The sequence below is a fragment of the Callospermophilus lateralis genome, chromosome 2 (genome assembly GCF_048772815.1).
Source record: "Callospermophilus lateralis isolate mCalLat2 chromosome 2, mCalLat2.hap1, whole genome shotgun sequence".
In the NCBI taxonomy this organism is placed as follows: Eukaryota; Metazoa; Chordata; class Mammalia; order Rodentia; family Sciuridae; genus Callospermophilus; species Callospermophilus lateralis.
This window is the reverse complement of record NC_135306.1, coordinates 153,749,495-153,770,923: the sequence shown is the minus strand read 5'-3', so window position 1 is coordinate 153,770,923 and position 21,429 is coordinate 153,749,495. Positions and strand designations below refer to the sequence as shown.

At 36.5% G+C, this 21,429-nt stretch overlaps 1 protein-coding gene and 1 pseudogene across 1 annotated transcript; both read left to right on the top strand.

Moving 5' to 3' along the window:
• The first annotated feature begins 11,878 nt into the window (after positions 1 to 11,878).
• On the top strand, positions 11,879 to 12,822 carry LOC143388871 (olfactory receptor 52H1-like; annotated as a pseudogene).
• A 3,794-nt stretch (positions 12,823 to 16,616) lies between these two features.
• LOC143391404 (olfactory receptor 52H1) lies at positions 16,617 to 21,171 on the top strand. Its single transcript, XM_076844109.1, has 2 exons — positions 16,617 to 16,678; positions 20,167 to 21,171. The coding sequence occupies exon 2, from the start codon at positions 20,196 to 20,198 to the stop codon at positions 21,141 to 21,143; it is 948 nt and encodes a 315-aa protein (XP_076700224.1). The 5' UTR covers positions 16,617 to 16,678; positions 20,167 to 20,195; the 3' UTR covers positions 21,144 to 21,171.
• The last annotated feature ends 258 nt before the right edge of the window (positions 21,172 to 21,429 follow it).

Here is a 21,429-nt window from a genome sequence, read left to right as displayed (position 1 = left end):
TCTATTGACAGACACTCTGGGTCATCTGGGGGCAGGGCAGGGCTCAGCAACAACTCAGAGGCTCTCAGCCTGAGTTGCTTTTCATTCCTGTTCCAATACTTGTTCTCTCCTATGCCTTCAATCCCACATTTCTTTTTTTCTCTTCCCATTGCTCTTCTTGAAAGCATTTTCCTTGTGGGCTTTATTTCATTCATTACCTTTCTAGTGTCTGCTTTCAAACCCATGTTTCTTTTTACTTTAGCCTTCTCTTCACCCCTCCATTACTCATAAGTATGTCTTACATTCTTTGTCATTCTAAAGAAAAGGATGCATAGGGATTATTGTGTCTCGCTCATTTATACGTTTAACAAAGCTTAATGGATCCCTTGTGCAGTCAGCATTCGAGGTCCATAGACCACCAGTGATTGTAATACTTGTGATTAAAACATGCTATGGGAGCCCAGAGTGAAGGGAGATAATTCTACATGCTATGGTTAGGGAGTCTTCACAGAGTGTCATATTGTGGCTGGGACTGAAAAGTGTGTGTGTGTGTGTGTGTGTATGTGTGTCTAAGATTATTGTGCCACTGAGGCAAGGAATATGAAAAGATATTGTAAATAAAATATATGGTGATACTAATTAGTGCTTTGGAGAATTCAGATGAACGGTTACCAGGGGAACTAGAGCAGCAGAAAGAAAGCAGAAATATTAAAGGCTGGTATTTAGGAAGACAGGAAATAGGATACATCTGTCTCAGCATCTTCCAAATTTAGGATGACTGCCACTTTGGGGCTAGATTTTTCTTAGTCTTTTTAAAAATCGATGTACAATTCACTTACCATAAAATTAACCCTTTTAGGGTATGAAATTAATTTACTTTTAGCGTACTCATTAGATGGTGCACCTGTCACTATTACCTAATTCCAGAACTTTGTTTTATACCTCACAAAGAATCTCTCTATCCATCATCAGTCACATTTCATACCTCACTTTTCTGAGCCCCTAAAAACGACTAATTTTTCTTCTGTCTTTAGGGATGTACTTATTTTGGACATTTCATATAAACAGAATCATAGGATTATCTGGCCTCTGTGACTGGCTTCTTTAATTTAGCAATAGCAGCTTTTAGTGTTCATCCATGTTGTTGTGTGTGACATTATTTCATTCCTTTGTGTAGGCACATTTTTAAGGCTTAAAAACTATAATTATTAATACACATTAACTGTAGGAATTAATGGGATTCACAATGATATTTCCATATGTATAGATTATAGATTATATATTGATTATGTCATTCACCATTCATCTGCCCTCTCTGCCTTTCCTTTTTTCTTCTGCTCACCCACATAGCCAAATATTTTAATGCATGGACACAGTGCGTTTCATTTATCCACTTATTTGTTGATTGATGTTTGGATTATTTCCCATTTGGGGGCTATTGTGTTTGTGGTTTTTAGTTTTTTGCAGTACTAGGGCTTGAACTCAGTACTAGGCAAGTGTTCTGCCACAGAGCTACATTCCTAGCCCTTTGGAAGCTGTTATGAATAGTGCTGCTATAAATATTTGGGTTCAGGCTTCTGTGTGGATATGTGTTTTTTTCCTCCTAAGTATAACTAAAAGTGAAACTGCTGGGTTATATGGTAACTCTATGCTTAATTGTTTGAGGAATTGTCAGGTTTTTCCAAGTGGCTGTATCATCTTATACACCCACCAGGAATATATGAGGATTAGTTTTCCCCATCTTCATCGAAGCTTGATGCTACCTGAAAGTTTGCTTCTAGACCCTTTAGAATGTGAGCTGATGATCTAATTTTGATTTTGATATGCATTTCTCTGATGAGTGTGTGGTCATCTGTGCCCATGCTCAGTGGTCATTTGTGTATCTGCTTTGGAGGATATCTGTTCAGGTCTTTTGCTCATTTTTATAGTTTGGACATTTGAGTTTTTATTATTGAATTCTAAGTATTCTTTATTTCTGCTAGATACAAGATGCTTATCAGACACATGATTTGTAAGTATTTTCTTTCATTCTGAGGGTTGTTTGTTTACTTTTATTTATTTATTTATTTATTTTTGGTACCAGGGATTGAAACCAGGTGTGCTTTATGACTGAGTCACGTATTCAGACCTTTTTATGTTTCATTTTGAGACAGGGTCTTGATAAGTTGCTTAGGGTCTCCCTCAGCTGCTGAGGCTGGCTTTGAACTTGTGATTCTCCTGTCATGGCCTCCTGAGATGCTGGAATTACAGATGTGTAGCACTGTGCCTGGCTGTTTATTCACTTTCTTGATGGTGTGTTTTGAAATCTTTTTTTTTTTTTTTTTTTTTAATTTTGATCAAGTTGAATTTATCTTTTCTTTTATCATTCAAGCTTTTTGTGTCACATGTAACAGTATGTTGCCAAATTCAGGGTCATGAAGATCTGTCCTTATACTTTCTTTTAGAAAGAAAAGCTTCTTTTAGAAGCTTCATAAATTTTATTTTTGCCCCCGCTGCCGGCCCTTTTCTTTAGGTACTGCAAATTGAACCCAGTGGTGCTCTACCACCGAGTTACATCCTTAGCCCTTTTTATATTCTTTGCTTTCTATACTGGTTTTGGGTACTATATATGGATCTTCCTGTTTGCTGCTGCTTTTTTTCCTGCTTGCACCAATTTGTCTTTGAGCTCCTGTAGTGAACCTTTATTTTAGTTATGGTACATGTTTAACATAAGAATTTCTACTTGGTTTCTTTTTACAAGTTCTATCTTTTTCTTGATATTTCATAGTTGGTGTGATATTTTCCTTTTCTAGGCATACTTTCCTTTACTTCTATGAACATATTTTAACTAGTTTATTTAATTTTTTTTTTGTTGTTGTTCTTATTGTTTTGTTTTTGTATTAACATCTAGGCTCTTTCAGGGATAGGTTCGGTTGATTTTTCTTTTTCTGTGATGGTCCATATGTTTTATGTCTTTCCTTTCTTGCTTGTTTATATAAAATAAAAGCTGGAAAACTTAAACAATGCAATGTGGTAACACTGGGAATTAGAGTCGTTCCCACTTTCCAGGATTCACTGTTATTGCTAATTGTTTTAAAAGTGACATTTGGAAATATTTCTTGTAAAGTTTACATTCTTTTTTATGTGTCACTACTGAAATCTTTATTCAGTTATCTTAGTGATCATTTAATTTGAATAAACAGAGATTTTTCTTAAATCCCCAGAAAAAAAGTAAATCTCCCAGTCTTTCCTGAGGGGCTTTATTAGCATTTTTGGACACATATATAACACTCAGCCTTTTAGTTTACAACCAACCTTCTAAGCCTTCACTTCCTGGCTTTTGCAGTCTTTAAGGTCAGCAAGAGGTGAGAATCTGGGGCTCCCACAGCTCTGCTTACACCTGAACTCTATATTCCTGGAGATTTTTAAGTCCTTTTCAAAGCTCCCCTGGATAACTCAGTTTCCTGCTTTGTACATTAAGCTTTTTGGTTAGTTTACTATTCATCACAGTGTTTATCCATGGTCTCAGGCAGCCATAAAGTTAAAACACAAGCCACTCCCACACACATTGGCTAAAGGATTTTAGCACCAGCAGACTCTCAATCAGCATTTAAGTTGAGTCTTCTAGGAATTTAGTCTAGTAGTTTCTGGCACAGTAAAAAGATATTATAAAGGTTTCCCTTTAATTAGTAATAAAATACTATAAATATCTTACATTAGTGGGGCATATTTGTTATCAGTGAAACAAATTATTATATTACTATTAATTAATGTCAGTATATATTAACTACAGACCATGTATATTTCAAAAATGCACGTATAATTCTGGGAGATTTATTTCAGTGTATTGTGAATTTTGCAATGGAAATAATGCATCTGAGACTAACCCATAAAATGCATTAAAACTACCTCTTTTTTTTTTTTCTTCTACTGTGAATGAAGTCAGACTCCCTGTTCTAAGGACACTTCAATAAGTAAAATGTGGTATAAATAGAGGGGTTAATAATGCTGTTACTACTACTATATTAATAACACTAATTGAAAGCACAAATTTCATGCCCACTCCGAACAACCATGGAAATTCAGTGCTGGACTGAGGGTGAGATCTGTGTAACTCATATTCTGAAAGCAGAAACTGACAGCCAAACAAGTAATTACAAGACATTTTGATAAGTGCCAGCTTATCAGGCAGTGAACACAGGGGTCAGGCAGAAAAGAACAGGAAGAGATAACATGCAAGGAGACTGTGCTTGAGAAATTATAATGCAGTTGGGACTCTGTGTAGATTCTAATCTATTTAAAGTGAATCTAGAATTTATGGCATACCTCAGGGTAGAATGGCAAGAGGAAATAGAGTCTGAAATTGCTTGACTTCATGTTTTGCTAATGAAGATTTGCTTTACCCTAAACACTTCTGTAAACTGCAGAAACAATACTCACATTTCTCTCTTAGGAAGATTACTATGGCTTTGGAGAAGAGTATGGGATTGAAATCTTTAGATTAATCAGAGCCCAATAGCAGGAATGACAAGGGATAGAACAATGACTGAAGAAAGAAAGTGATTCTAAAGCTATCTGAATTGACAGGATTGTATGTGACAATACATGTTAAGAGTTTTCTAGGAAAGTTCCACTGTTTTGTTTTTTTTTTTTAATTTTTTTTTTAATATTTATTTTTTAGTATTTGGCGGACACAACATCTGTGTCTGTATGTGGTGCTGTATGTGACAATACATGTTAAGAGTTTTCTAGGAAAGTTCCACTGTTTTGTTTTTTTTTTTTAATTTTTTTTTTTAATATTTATTTTTTAGTATTTGGCGGACACAACATCTGTGTCTGTATGTGGTGCTGAGGATCGAACCCGGGCTGCACGTACACCAGGCCGGCGCACTACCGCTTGAGCCACATCCCCAGCCCCAAGTTCCGCTGTTTGATCAATACCGATTCGTGATAACCATGGTATTCTCCAAATCATCTTTCATTTGAACCAGAAAGAAACTGTATTCCTCCTCTCATCTACCCATTTGCATTCACATATTAAAATAAATAAATGATTGGATATTTACAACATAAATAAAATAGTACATGGAGAAGTTGTGGGCATAATTCAGTGGTAAAGCACATGCTTGACATGTGTGAGGACCTGGATTTTATCCTCAGTACTACAAACAAACAAACAAAAAAGCCACTTAGAGAAATTCAGATTCAGATTCCTTCAAATATACACATACTATAAACATTCAGATTTCCCAGTAGATTGTTCTAGCAACAGTGTAGAGAGCACAGAGCACTTGGAATATTTAAAGCCTCTGAGAATTCTTCTTTCTCAAGACACTACTTGTCTGGGAAGATCTGAGCCCGCAGGGACTCAGCTCACCATAGCTCTTGGGACCTCTGTGCTTCAGGATCTGGACGCTTGGGGAATGTTTAGTGTGCAATCCACAATTCATTGACTGGGTTTATGTTCATGGACCCTCAGGGGACTGCAGGCTCTGAGTGCCCTCTCTGAAGATCCAGGAAGAGGAATAAGAGGAATTCTTCTTAAGAGTGCCATTTCTCTTCCTCCCTCAGTCCCCATCAGGGGTCAGGGGTTTGGTAAGTGTTGGCAGCCAGCATTAGGAAGTCAAGGGCAGGCTCAGCTTCTGAAAGGCACAAAGATCAAGGGGAGGCTAAGAGAAGACAGGGATGCACTTAGACTAGTTTTCCCTGTGAAATAAAACCTGCAGCTGAGAGTTTAAAGTCTCAGAGAATGGAATGACTAGAGTTAAATGGGCAAAGTAGAACTGAGGCTGTATATGGAGGACACAATCTGACAGTCCAGATCAAAGGATTTGAATTTGGATCTAGAAGAATATACTCCAACTCTCTGGTTTCTGTGTGATCTGAAACTTTGTACTCTTGTGGGTTTTTGCATCAGTAGGTACATGCATATGTTTGTAACAATGACATTGCATACTAGTTGCTACTTATGAATAGTTTGATATTTTTCAAGTACCAAGCTAAGAATCTTTTTTTTTTTTACTTTTTTTCTTTCTTTTTTCTAGTTTTAGGTAGACACAATATCTTTATTTTACATTTACGTGGTCTGAGGATTGAATCCAGTGCCTCATGTATACTAGGTGAGCACTCTACCACTGAGTCGCATCCCCAGCCCCATCCAAGCTAAGAATCTTTTCATATAATCCCCACATAACATCTGTGAGGAAACAGTCATTTTAGAGAAATAAATTACCTTATCCAGTATAAAACAAATAAGAAACACAAATCAAACACAAGTTCAGAATACTCAAAATTGGTTTTTAAGCAGTTATCTAATCTGTGCCTATAGATTTTATGAATCTGTATGTGCCTGGGTATATTTTTAATGGTATTATGTTTTTTATTCACTCACTCATTCATCTTTTAATTGTTTTAGCTATTCATTCATTAAGCTGAACTTTAGTGGAATATAGAAAAATAGAAGGAGACTACAGGTGAGCTATGTTCCATATCAAACAGAAGCTTGTAAGCCATGATTTAAACATCATTCATTTATTCAGTAAAATTAAGTGTTTTAAGATGAGAAGATAAGGCTATGAATGTGAAAATGTCTAATTTCAAGAAAGATAGAAGATATACAGATAAATGCAATAAACTGCTAAGTGCTGCTACAGGGGATGAGTATATATGACATTGTGAGTATGTTCAACTGAGATAGCCTAATTCAATATTGGGAGTTAAAACAATTTTTTAAAAAATTTTCTCCTAACCAATATAAAAAGGACAGGCAAAAGTAAGAAATCCCAAAAAAGGCCTTATATTGTTGATGAAGTTTTTATGAACAGTGTTAATAAAAAGATAGTTATCTCATTTTTATCTTTAAAAGTAATTATTTTACATCTTCTTGGCTTGGCATATTAGTGGCTATCAGTTTTCTTGGGCTTATTTTGTTTTATTTTAAAATAATTCATACTTAATAAATTAAAATATATTTTTAGAGACACTGAGTCAATGTGAATGTTCAATTTTTGTCTGGACTCATTAGTGATATTCAATTTTGAAGTTTTATTGAGTGGCATCTCTATGTAGTCACATATCAAAACAAAATATGAACAAAAGTGACATGCTGTTTGACTTTGAAGAGACTGTAGTCGAGCCAGAAGAAAATATCAATTTTAAACAATTAGTTGTAAGTATGATGAATTTCATAAAAAAGGAGATATAATTTCTAAAATAAAGAGATTTAGAAACTGTTCCTAGAGGAATATTATATAAATATCATTAAACTGAAATGAAAGGGGTCTGGTCTGAGACTTAACTGATACATAGAACTTAGTTTTGCTTTAAAGCAGGAGAAGGAATGGAAACAATTATTCTAAATCAAAGGGAGAAATCTGAAGATAGCCTCATGGTCTGGAGACTTTGGCTCCAATAGAACATGTGTTACCTCACAAATATTTGGAATAACACACCGTGTGTTTAGATTTATTTTTTTATAACAATTGTTAAGAAGGAGCCGAATTCAGTGTATAATCAATCAAGGCATGGGTCCTAGTTCAGAATGCCTTACAGAATAACAGCTCAAACTGAAGGAAGGACAGTGGCCTTATTCTTCATCACATAGGTTTCCTCTATTTGTGGCTTTGTTTCTGATCATTTCAGAGAAAATATATGCACCTCAGTGAAAACTTAAATGAAAATGTAAGAGTAAATAACTACATACTTAGAATGTGGGGAATAAAATGATAGGGAAATTTATCACGATGCTTATTTTTTTTAATTGTTCTTTTTTTAAAAAATATTTTTTAGTTGTCAATGGACCTTTATTTTATTTATTTATATGTGGTGTTGAGAATTGAATCCAGTGCTTCACACTTGTTTAGCAAGCACTCTATCACTGAGCCACAACCCCAGCCCCACGATGCTTTTTTAATGGAAATTTTTTTAAAACATTGATTTCTAGAAAATTCAGGATGTTTCTAGAAACATTTTTGGAATGGCTCAAGAGATGAAGCAAGAACAGATTTTGAGGCCTTTTTAGTTTTGTTAAGGATTTAAAATTTTTATTAAAAAAAAGATTGGCTCAATATATTTCATTGCACATAGGTCCTTTAAATACAGGCTGGTATAAATGTTGAATTTGAAGTTTCTGCTTTGGGTCATTGAGTGGATAACACTAATAGGCTCTGACATATTGGACAAAGCCAGAAAAAGCAAGCTTTGAGGAAGTATGAGTACTGAATTTTTTTGAAAAAATAATCTCCAGGTACTTATGAGACATCCAAAAGAGGGTATCCAGGGAGACATTGGATCTATGTGTCTTGCAAGATCTAAATGAGAGGTAAAGAATTGGAACATGTCAATTGTAACTATTAATTGGGAACTTAGGAGCTAATGATATAGATTAGAAAAAGTGTGGAGAGAATAAAAAGGAACTCAGGCAAAGCCTTGAGAAGTATCAGGATATAAGAGATGCAGAATAGGAAGAACAGCAAAGGATGAGAAAAGATGCCAGAGAAGTTGAAGAAAGTCTCAGAGTGTTGTAACACAACCTCAAGGTAAGAGAATGCATCAGGATGGAGAGAGATGATCAATAGTGTCCAGTGCTGCTGAGAAGTCAAACAAAGGCTAACGAGGTGGGGCACTTATGCCATTGGTGTCCTAAGTGAAAGCAGCTTCAGTGGACTAGTGGGAACCAGATAAGCAGGGGATGAGGAAATAAAGATAAATAATGCAGACAACTACATATCCACCTATGAATGAGAAAGTGCCCTTGGTTTTCAGTTGTTTAAACTAGAAGAAAATGTTTCAGCACATTTAAATTGTTTAAATGCTAAATGAACAAATTTTAAAAGGGCCATGTTGAAGACAAAGGACAGAAGAAGAATGAATGACAACGTATAGGATAGGAAAGGTAGCAGAATACAACAGTCACTAGTATGGCAATATGTAAAAACGTGGATGTGTAACCTATGTGATTCTGCAATCTGTATACGGGGTAAAAATGGGAGTTCATAACCCACTTGAATCAAATGTATGAAATATGATATGTCAAGAGCTTTGTAATGTTTTGAACAACCAATAATAAAAATAAAAATAAAAAACAAAAAAGAAAGATACTTGGCAAGGAGGGAAAACTTGAGATAGAAGGTACAGATTTGATTTTGGCCTCAGATATGAAAGGGGCATTTTTTTCCCCAACTATAACAAGAAAATAAGGATAGAGAAAAGATGACAATGCAAATGTGAGGCCTCAGTCATACATAATTTCATATCTACTGACTTCTAATTTCTCTTTGAAATAAAATGAAAGGTTGTTGTCTAAAGATGTAGTTGGAGGGAGATGGGGAAGTTGGATGGAGATGGGATTGAGGAAAGTAGAGAAAAAAGTTATGGAAGGAGATGGATTTGAACATGGATGGATCATTGGGCAGCATCAAGAGTGAAGTTGAAGGTTAATTGTCATGAAGTTATGGGGATGCAAATAGGCCTCCTTAAAAAGTTAGCAAGTTTGTTTTCCATGACCTAGAGAAATTACTAGGTTAATTAATCTAGGAATCGAGTTTTGCCACACATACATGATGGAAGGTCAGTGGAGCAAGGGCAAGCAAAATATTGGTAAGAGAGTAATTGAAATGATGAATCAGAATTTCACCTGGTTAGAGAAGAATGCAAAGATGCCTAGAGTCTAAATGAGTAGAAGTGAGAACGTCAATATCTTAGAGGTTTTCAAAGACCAAAGTTTTGATAACTGAATCACATTACTGAGCAGACTCAAAGTGGAATGTCTTAATGTTTTATTTATGGGGCTGATCAATGGTACTAAGTTATGAAAGTTTTAAATATGGCATTGGAATTGGGTGACTATACTTCAATAACATATAAAACCATCCTGTGAGAACAACATTTTGGGTAGGTGAGCCACACAGGAATACCAAACTTACTCCAGTTAATGTCTAGACATGTCTTAAACAATTAAAAAGAATTTCAAGGAGAATTGTGGAAGATCATTAAAACATAGAAAAAGTGAGCAAATGAAGTTGCTAGGAAATTATCTCAAATAATTGTCTGCCACTTGCAAGACTTACATCTTCATCAAGGAGTATTCCTTATATTATACTTAATGCTTTATGAATGAAATTTTACTTTTTCTGATTTCCATTTTGGTAAGTTTTCTTCCTTTACATTTAAATTTGTCTGAATTATACGTTTTCCTTATAATTTATCCTTTCTGGGTCATTTTGTTTTAGGTATTACATAAGCAACATATAAATGTATTTTTAAAAAATAGCTCTGCTTTTTTAATAGAGGAGTTTAAGTAATCTATATTTATTATAAGTTTGATTTTATGATGTTAACTTGTTTTAGACTTTTAATTTACTAACTTTACATGGGTTAGTTTTGGGCCTTTTGTAAGACTGATATCATATATACTCTCTATAGTCTACTGGTTCTATAGAGAAGTTTGGTGTTATATATGGGAATTTAGGAAAAGTCTCCTTGAGTTTGATTCAGATTTATCATTTCATTCTTCCCTTTTATTTTTATGGTACTGGGAATTGAATCCAGATGTAATCCAACACTGAGCTATATCTCTAGCACTTTTTACTTTTTATTTTGAGTCAGGCTGTCACTGAGTTACCCAAGCTGGCCTCCAATCTTTGATGCCCCTGCTTCATACTCCAGAATCTCTGGGATTATAGGTGTGTGTCACCAAGCCCAGTTTATCATTTCCTTCTTGTGTGGCTATTGACACAAGTTCCTTCTCTCTTCTTCATTTTCTGCATTCAGGAAGAGTAGATAATATTAATACCTATCTCATAGGATTGTTAATAGTATTAAAAATTGATTTCATATGAAGATTTTTCAATTTTTGTTGTACATCAAAAGTTCTTAAAAAGTATCAGCCCTTGTTCTAAAGTTTGCTTATTTGCTTTTATCATGATCCAGAATTCAGAATATATAAATTCTATATTTTTTTTCCACTAGAGGTCACCTCTGTATTATAAAAAGCACAATAGAACTGATTTTTTTCTTAATTCTTACACAAGATTTTCTCCTTCTTTCCTTAGGGTGGACTGGAGATTGAGCCTCACATCTTTTCTGGTAACATTCTCCATGTGAGGGATTAAACATGACAGTCTAAGAGGACGTACCAGACTGCTAGTCCTGAGGACATCAAGATAGTCATTAAAACGTGGGTAGTGTTGGTGTGCTGGACAAATTGTGGTTCCAGAGATGGATTTCTCCACACTTTTCTCTACACTCCCATGCCCCTTGTGAATTCCAGGCATCAGACAAAATGTAATAGTGTCACCTGGCATGAGACAGTGTCCTGAAAGGTGTTGGCTGTGGAAACTAATGATCTAGATGCTGCAAATTACTAAAGATGAGATCATTTTTGGTCAGATTATTTCTCAAAATTTCAGTTTCTATAAAAAATAAAAATAAAAACTGAAGAGGTTAAAAATCCATGTTCCCAAAGGCTGTTCTGAGAAAGATAAGATTTGTATAAGAACCTGGTGTATAGTAGGAGTCTATAATTGATAATGGCCTTATTTTCCTGATTGTGACCCATTTCTCTTAGTTTGTATTCTTGCATGTAGTTAGATTATTTTTCTCACCACACATACCTGTACAGCAACACAGAATATATTGACTTAGGGTAAACTTAGTAATTAAAGTGGGAATAGCATTTTATGTATTTTAAGGTTCCAGAGGGACTTGTTGATGAAGGCCAGGAGTACTGGCGTCCAAGGATTATTTCTTAAAGTGATGAGCACTGTTCTTAAAAACAATGGAATTTCTTTCTTCAAATATAGGAAAGAGGAGAACTGGACCTGAAGAAGAGATGGAGAAATAATAACCATACAATTTTCTCATCTTCATTATAACAATTCATTTTTAGGACACAGAAGTTATGCATTGGATTTCAACAGCCATGTACAACCTGAGTAGCTACAACACAGGCCCCTTCACCCTTTCAGGCATCCCTGGACTTGAGCAGTACCACGTCTGGATCAGCATCCCTTTCTGCTTTATTTATTTTGTGGCCATCGTGTGCAATAGTATTCTTGTCTATCTCATTGTGGTGGAGCACAGTCTGCACACACCCATGTTCTTTTTCCTTTCTATGCTGGCCTTGACAGATCTCATATTGTCCACCACGTGTGTTCCCAAAACCCTTAGCATCTTCTGGTTTGGTCCACAGAAAATCAGTTTTCCTGGCTGTCTCACCCAATTATTCTTTTTGCACTACACTTTTGTCCTAGACTCAGCTATACTGCTGGCTATGGCATTTGACCGCTATGTGGCCATCTGCTCTCCTTTGAGATACACCACTATTCTGACCCCCAAAGCCATTGTCAAAATTGCTGTGGGAATCTCTTTACGGAGTTTCTGTGTTTTTGTCCCATGTGTTTTCCTGGTGAATCGCCTACCTTTCTGTAAGACACACATCATTGCTCACACATACTGTGAGCACATAGGTGTTGCCCGGCTTGACTGTGCAGACATCTCCATCAACATCTGGTATGGCTTTTCTGTCCCCATCATGACAGTGATTATAGACGTGATCCTAATTGCTGTCTCCTACACCCTCATCCTCGGTGCTGTTTTTCGCCTTCCCTCCCGAGATGCACGCCAGAAGGCCCTTGGCACCTGTGGGTCCCATATCTGTGTCATCCTCATGTTCTATATTCCAGCATTCTTCTCCATCCTTGCCCATCGCTTTTACATAATGTCCCTCGTACCTTTCATATCATGTTTGCCAACCTCTACGTGATTATTCCACCTGCACTCAACCCTATTGTCTATGGAGTAAAGACCAAACAGATCTGGGACAAAGTCATTCTTCTGCTCTTTCCCAAGAGATCCCAGTTATAGATGCTTGTATTCTGGGGGATCAGGGGAAAGTTCCTAAGTATGTTAGTTCCTTTGTTGTTTTAGGCAGAAGTCTGTTCAGTCATTCCAGATATAGGAAAATAAATTGTGAGTCTAGAAAATAATAAATATTTATTTTACTTGTGGAAAAAAATCTTTGCAATTTCTTATGGTTATTATAAGGTAATATACAAGTTTTCATGAAACAATAAAATAACTAGCATTGTACTTTCATAGTAAAGATGTTTCTAAGGAATCAGAATTATTGTTTTTTCAGATTTAAGGATCATATTAGTTTCTTTATAATCATAGTAGGGTAGGGAGTTATGGCTGTGGTGACTCTGTCAGGACCTGGATTTCATTTCCATTCAGCATCCCATGTATGTCCTGGCACATACTAGGTGCGCAAGCAATGTTTATCAAATAAATGGCAAATAATCATCAAATTATTAAACTCAGAATACAGATTTTTTTTTCCCTTAGGCAAAGGAAGAAAACAATGCTAAAACATGAAACTGATTTTTCACTCAGTATGAGAGAAAAATAAATAAAAATAAAAGGAGGAAGCTAAGTTCCCATGGCCTCTGAGATGGAAAAACATGCTCAAACTAAAATGAGTGTTGAAGACTGGACCACTTGGAAGCCCTGGTGGTCCCAAATCCCCCTTTCAAGTTTGAATTTCAATAGAAATGTAGTCCCAAGTGGGAGAGGGATGATTCAGAAAGAGGAATTAGTGCATGTAAAGACACAGAGCTGAGAAAAAAGCTTGCCCATTAGAGTAACTGATTTTAGGAAGAGATAACAGCAAAGGTAAGATTGTAGACCATGGAAAAATTCAGATCATTTTTAGGAGGTTTTTTTTTTTTTTGTAGTCTAAGAATAAATGGAAGCCCTGGAGATTGTAGGCAAAATGGCAACAAAGTCCAGTTTTGTATTTTAAAATGTTACTCATAAATCTATTGCTTTGCTACAGTTGATTGATGTGTCACATGGGTTCAGCAGCCACCCTAAACTGCCCTTTCACTTTGATTTCCTTGTTGGGAGGCTGGGCAGCTTCTTGTGCCCAAGAAAAATCTATCCTTTCTACCAGCCTGAAGGAAAGACAAACTCAGCTTCAATTAGAAATGAACTAATAGATTAAGTGTCTGTGGGACTGAGTTCTGGTAAAATAACAGACTGTGTGGTTAAAAATAACTCAATGGGAGTTCAGATGACTAGACAAGAATCACAATTAACATGTATAAAATATTAAAATAGATACAAAAATTTACCATCTTAATAATATACTCAATTAATCCTTAAAAAACAATGATAAGATTTACATGTAAGTAACTGAATTGTGGAAACTACCATTTTGAAATATTTAATTTGAACTCATTCATGAAAACCAGATAGCAGCTGAGCATTAAGGCATCACGTGATTCTTAGATCAGGCTAATAGAACTGTGACATTTATGTGTGAAATATTACTTTTTTTTTTTTTAACTGAGATGAAGGGTAGAAGATATATCTTTATTTTTTTATTTTTATTTTTTTTTGCAGAGTTGGGGATCAAACTCAGGGCCTTTCATATTACTAGGCAAATGCTCTACCATTGAGCTACCAGTGCAGACAAATTCACAATTTAAACATGTAAATCATAGACCAAGAAGGAAAGGCATCAAAGCATATTTCTATTTCAGTTTAATGGGAATAATTCACCATAAAATAATTTCTATTAGACTAGGGTTCTTATAACAACATTAAACCCATGTACTAGGTGTTCACGTAAAATTTACATAAATTACCCAGGACAATTTCTTTTCCATGCAATGGACAAAGAAAGATAAATTATTTCATAAAGAGGCAGAAAGTATAGCAAAGGTAAGAATTGTAAATTTTCGTGTCTTAAAGCCTGCCTGCTCTTCCAATAAAAAAGATTGTCCCCCCCTCCGGCCAAACAACAACAACAACAACAACAAAGCTTAGGTTTTATACTAAGAAAAACAGTGGTGTGCACTTAATAGGCATTTCCCCCACCCCCAGGGATTGAACCCAGGGTCCTTTTTATTTGTGATAGGGTCTTGCTAATTTGCTAAGGGCCTCTCTAAGTTACTGAAGCTGGCCTTGAACTTGTGATCCTGCTGCCTCAGCTTCCCAAGCTGCTGGGATTACAGATGTGTGCCACCGCTCCTAGCCAGTAGGCAAGTAGGCATTTTAAATAAGTTATGGATCTTGAAATATTTGGCATAAAGAGGTGGCCATTGAAAATCGAGTTATTCATATTATTCTTTCCACTCAGAAGTAAATTGCCTATGGATGAGACAGAAGCAAAAAAATCAGCAGCTGTGGAGCCTACCTCTTAGGGTTATGGGTGAAAACTTTTGTGGACACAACAGCCTTAGACACAGGAGTTACCACATTCAGGGAAGTTGAGTTGGCTGTTTGTGGGATAAAAGCTTCTTAGGTGAAAAGTAAGATTTGAACCTTCAGAAATTCTTAACAACAGTACTAGCAGGGTGTTCTGTCTTTTTGAAGGAATACATTTTGTTTACTTGTATCATTTTTACTAATGGAAAATGTATAATGAGGTTTTAATTTTAGTTTTATCTCTAATAGTAGAAATGTAGCAATCACTCAAAGATCTAGATGAAGATAAATAAAGTTAGAAGAAATAGCAAATGCTAAAAGTCTGAGGTGGGAACAAAATTAGATTTAAGCTAAGAAACAACAATCAGATGTTCACTTGAGAAAGAACTTCTGTCTGCAGTGCCAGAAATACATTGAGGAAGACAAAAAATGGAAATAAGATGATCTTATAAATCGTGATCAGAGTAATTTAGACAAGAAATGAAGGTAGCTGTGCAATGGAAACAGAGAAAGCATGGATTTAGAAGATATTTAAGAGGAAACAGCCATAGAGTTTGGCAAAACAACAACAACAAAATCCATGTGTAGTAAGGCATTGAAAGAGGAACAGGTAAGGCAGACAGGAGAGTTTTTAAGCCAAAGGGGAGTATTTGGCCAAAGATATTTTGGAAAAGTCACTATTCAGTGTCCATCAGGAGCAGCCTCAGACAGGAAGCAATGCCCAAGACTTGTTTTACTTCTGCCCCAATAGAGTTATTTCCAACTGACTTTCCTGCCTTCCAACTTTTCTGCTCACACCCACATATATCTTGGTCACCCAGAGAAAAATAAAGTGTGCACAAATTTATTGTACTGCTTCTAAACAGAGATTAGAGAACATCCTCTCTGGGAAATAGCTTAGAATACTTTGAAGTGGGCCTTATAATTTTCATTTTAACCAGTACTCTGGTCTATTGATCTATATTATGAGTTTGCCACTCTGCATTTGCCTCTAGATATTTTCACATACATGACCTTAATCTGTAATTTCTATGCAATATTCAATCTTGAGGAGTAGGTACTAATATTACTACTAATAGTGTTGCCTTTACATGGAGATTAAGTAACTTTTCAAGGTACTTTCTCTGGTGAGGACATGAACTTGATAATAGTTAAGCACCTACATATATGACTTTCCACCCACATGCATATCAGTTTACATACAAAGGCAAATGCAAAATAAATAAAGAAAAAGCATCTTGCACCTTGAAGCAGTGGTGTGGGTTAATAGAACTTCTTCATTTTCTTCCCTTGAGGGTGAGAAGATAGGGAACCTGCACCCCCTGGGTTTTGATGATCTCTTTCCCTGACTGAGCAGTGATCAGAGAGAATAAATGTGGGAGGAAGCAACCTTTCCACCAGTTCCTTCCCTTCCACTCATTTCCTTGGTTGGCTTATTTGCCCTTGAAGATTTTCTGTGGGTCTGCACCATATTTTTCTTCTTTCCCTTTGGCCTAATCCTCAATATTAGGTGAGTATTGGCTGTTTAAGTGGGTTTGACTGGAACTTGGATTTGGAGAGAAAGAATGAGTGAATGAAAAGCTCAACCCTCCATTTCTTTGCAGCTGTGGACTGGGAACTACAACTTTCTTCCCTGAGTAATTCCCAGTTATAAACTAAGTTCATGGTCTGCAGTCCTTGTATTTATGCTCTATCAAATGGGCATCAAAAGACTAGAGTGGATGGACAGTTAAACAACTGTCCATCACTGTTTGGACAGTTACACAACTGTAGTAAGTATGACCATGGTTAGTGTTGTTCAGAATGTTTCTGTGTCAGGCATTAGACAAAGACCCATAACTATAACTTAAAAAAGTAGAATTGAGTGTGATAGTTTGTATGTGTGTGTTCCCAGGAATACTCTTGTTAGTTTTCCTGCATTGTTTCTATTTTCTTCTTCATGTATTCTCACTGCTCATGACAATACTAACAATGTGAAACACAATCTAATAAGGGGAAGTGAACTTGTTGCATGTTTACTATGTTCCAGGCACTGCACTAAAGACTATTTTCTTGTTTGTCTCTTTTTGTCATAATAATAACTGCAAAAAGTAGATATATTAGTTTATTTTAAAAAGCAAGGAACACAAGGATCATGTGGTTCAAACAGCTTGCTAAATTCACTTGGCCAGTAGGTTGTGGAATAAGATTAAATTAAATTGTGTAACACAGCTGGCTCCAGAGCACATACTCTGCACCAATATTTTACCAGGACATTGTAGGCACCCACATGAGTGTCTCTCATAGTACTCTAATCCTACCCAATAAAGCTAACACCAATTCCTTTATATTATCAAATCCATGGTTCACATCTAAATTTTCCTTCTTTTTAAGTTCCACATATAAGAGAGATCATGCAGTATTGGTCTTTTTGTGCTCGTCTTATTTAATTTAGCATAATATTACCCAGCTTCATCCATGTTGTTACAAATGATAGAATTTGTTCATTCAGGAAAAATGAGCTTTAGTGATCTGTGGAGAGAATTGTCACTCTAATAAACAATAGTGCATTGGGTATTTCAAAGTAACTGAAAGAACAGATTCAAAAATTTTCAGCACAATAAAAAATGTGAGTATGTGAGGTAAGAGATTTGTTTATTAGTCTAACAATCATTTTACATTGTAAGCACATATAAAACATATTTCCCCATTAAATCTGCATGTAATTATTAATTTTCAATTAAAAATGAAACAATTTATCTATTATTAATTACATTCTATACCTAGTTTATTTAAAAAGAATCTAATCAAGAATCACATTGCATTTGGTTGTTTAGTTTTTTACATTATTTGTCAAAAATGTGCTTTTCCTATCTGACTCCTCTGACCTGTTAATTGCATTGACTTGTTGGAAAAACAACAAAACCCAGCAAACTGTCTTTTGGATTGCTACATACTGTGGATTTGTCTGATTGTAGAATGACAAGCCTGGTAATTAACTTTCTATCTGTGTGTCCATGTGTGCTTGTGAATGCTTTTATGAACATCTCTTATATTTGAGTTGATGAAAATATAAAAACTAGAGAAGACCTTTTCCGAGTCTGTATGCCTAAGGGATGACCTTAGACAATCCTGGACAGCTGTGATTCAAGACATATGTTTGAATGTGTTGTTCAAGTATGTGAGAAATGTGAAAAGTGGGATTTCAGCATTAAGACTGAACAATCTAGGCAAGTATGTAGTGTAAATAGGTGAACTCTGTGCCCCTGGAGATGGGAGTCACAATGAAGTTGACTCAATAAGAGAGATAAAGGCAAGTAATCCAGAGAACAGGGATCCCCAGCAGATGGGTGCTGGACTAAGACCCACACTCCAAACTCTGAATTGTGTTCTCAGAACCTAGAATTTAGGAATTGTGAAGATACTGTAGAGAAGGTCTGGGTTGCTTTAAGAAAGATGCTTTTACTTACATATGAAGAATGATCAGAAATGGAGAAAGAAAGACAGAGAGAGAGAGAGAGAAAGAGAGAGAGGGGGAGAGAATATTCCATTTCTTCTTTGTCTAAAGCAGAAGAGTGGGTAATCTAAGCCTTGGTCTGGGGGATAGAAGGAGGTGAAAAGTGGAGAGAGGGATAAGCTGAACCTAAGTTTTGGCCTTGCCAGGTTAGGAACATGAAGCACACAACTGTCACAAGCCTCTTAGTGCTGATCTTAGTGCTGGACCTGGGAGTCCCTGGCACTGTTGTTGTGTGCTTGGTGACCTTTAGAATATAAGTACACTTTCCAGGTAAAGGCAAAGGGCAGGGGAGGCATTATTAGAGAAGGAAGAAGATATAAAACCTAATCTTTAAAAGATAATTTCAAGGACTGGGGATATTTCTTGGTTGGTAGAGTGCTTGCCTCGAATGCACAAGGCCCTGGGTTCAATCCCCAGCATAATAATAATAATAATAATAATAATAATAATAATAATTCCAGAGGATTGTTCTCTAGGATTTACAAAGCAGAGCAGGTGGCAGTGCAAAAATCCATGAAATAATTTGTTTAGTCTCTTTGGGGTGTGTGTGTGTGTGTGTGTGTGTGTGTGTGTGGACGTGGAGTCATAACTGAAAGAGTAAATGTGAGTGAATGTATGATGATAAAACGTATGAAATCGTGTGAGTATGGTTTGGGGTATGTCTGAGAATGTGAGTGTTGAGTGTCTGTGTGTGATTGAGAGAGCATGTGTCTTGGGGCTATAAGTCTCATATAGAATTTGTGTTCACAATGAAACAATCCTTCTTATGACTGATGGTGTTACTAAATCCAAGGTCTTGTGCAGTGTACAGTGTGTCAGTAAATCTTTTTTTCTTTTCTCCTCCTCCCCTTCTTCTGCCTTCTTTCTTTTTTGTTTTGTTTTGTATAGAAAAGGCTCCTGAGCTTAAGCTATAAGAGAGACTTTTTCAACTTAAATGTGAGTCACACATGTTAACCAATATAGTGTCAGAATGCAGCTAGTGTTTACTGAACTGAATTTGATTACTGCTTGTCAATAAAGGGTGTTAACTTCACAGATCTAAGAACTACAGTCATCAGGTAGCAAGTAGTTGTTTAAGGGCAGAGATCATTATGCTACAATGACATAGCAAGAAGACCTTAACCAATGGTGCCCATAAAGTGACACAGACTGCAATCTGCTAGCCCCAAAAATCCTATGTCCTCTAACTTGTTAACTGGTATCCAAGACAGTATGTAATGAAGAGTATAACAAGTCTGGAGGGCTTTTTGGAAAAAATTATGCAAACTTAAGTACTGAAAAGAAGGGATATTCTCTTTAGAAAGAATAAACATACATCTTCAATTGTCTGGGACAATCCTGGTTTATGCATGTTGCTGCTGTCATTATTAATGTTAACCTTTTTTCACTTCAGAGAGGTTCCTTTGCATGATAGATTACATGGTCACTCTAATTTCAGGAATCAATAATGATTGTTTGGAAGTAAGAGTGACTAACTCTCCTTTATCATCCTCTGGCCTCAGGACTGAGATTTGTGCCATCCTTGTCTGCCATGATCATTTTCAACTTGAGCAGTTATAACCCAGGACCCTTCATTTTGGTGGGGATCCCAGGCCTGGAGCAATTCCATGTGTGGATTGGAATTCCCTTCTGTATGATCTACATTGTAGCTGTAATGGGAAACTGCATGCTTCTCTATCTCATCACTGTGGAACGCAGCCTTCATGAACCCATGTTCTTCTTTCTCTCCATGCTGGCCATGACTGATCTTATCCTGTCTACAGCAGGTGTGCCCAAAACACTCAGCATCTTTTGGCTGGGAGCTCAAGAAATCACATTTCCAGGGTGCCTGACACAGATGTTCTTCCTCCACTATAGCTTTGTCCTGGATTCAGCTATCCTGATGGCCATGGCATTTGATCGTTATGTGGCCATCTGTTCCCCTTTGAGATACACCACCATCTTGACTCCCAAGACCATCATCAAGATTGTTGTGGGCATCTCCTTTCGGAGCTTCTGCATCATCCTGCCAGATGTATTCTTGCTGACCCGCCTACCTTTCTGCAGGACACGCGTCATACCCCACACATACTGTGAGCACATAGGTGTTGCCCGGCTTGCCTGTGCTGATATCTCCATCAACATCTGGTATGGCTTTTGTGTTCCCATCATGACCGTCATCTCAGATGTGATCCTAATTGCTGTCTCCTACTCCCTGATCCTCTGTGCTGTTTTTCGCCTCCCCTCCCAAGATGCACGCCAGAAGGCCCTTGGCACCTGTGGGTCCCATGTCTGTGTCATCCTCATGTTCTATACACCTGCCTTTTTCTCGATCCTTGCCCATCGTTTTGGACACAATGTTTCTCTCACATTTCACATCATGTTTGCCAACCTCTACATTGTTATCCCACCTGCACTCAACCCCATTGTCTATGGAGTGAAGACCAAACAGATCAGAAATAAGGTCATACATTTGTTTTCCTCTAAAAGCACAGAATGATGTTGCACCAGGCAGTGAAACATCACCTTTGCCAGGATAAGTGAATAGTGTATATAAATGTAGTAAGAATAAAAAGCAAATGCTATTTAAAATCAGGACTGCTTGTAGCTGTTTTGTGTACCATGATACATGTGAGAACGTCCTATGCACAAAAAAAAAAAAAAAAACTTTGATGACCTAATTACCTAGGTAACAGAATTGTACAGGACATGATCAGGAAGGAGGTGAAAACAGAGTTGAGTTACTGCAAATGAAAAATGCAATAAAAAATTGGAAATTGAGATTT

Bases quoted from the DNA above. Each gene is read 5' to 3' on its own strand.
- LOC143391404 (XM_076844109.1), top strand. From the start codon at position 20,196: ATGATCATTTTCAACTTGAGCAGTTATAACCCAGGACCCTTCATTTTG.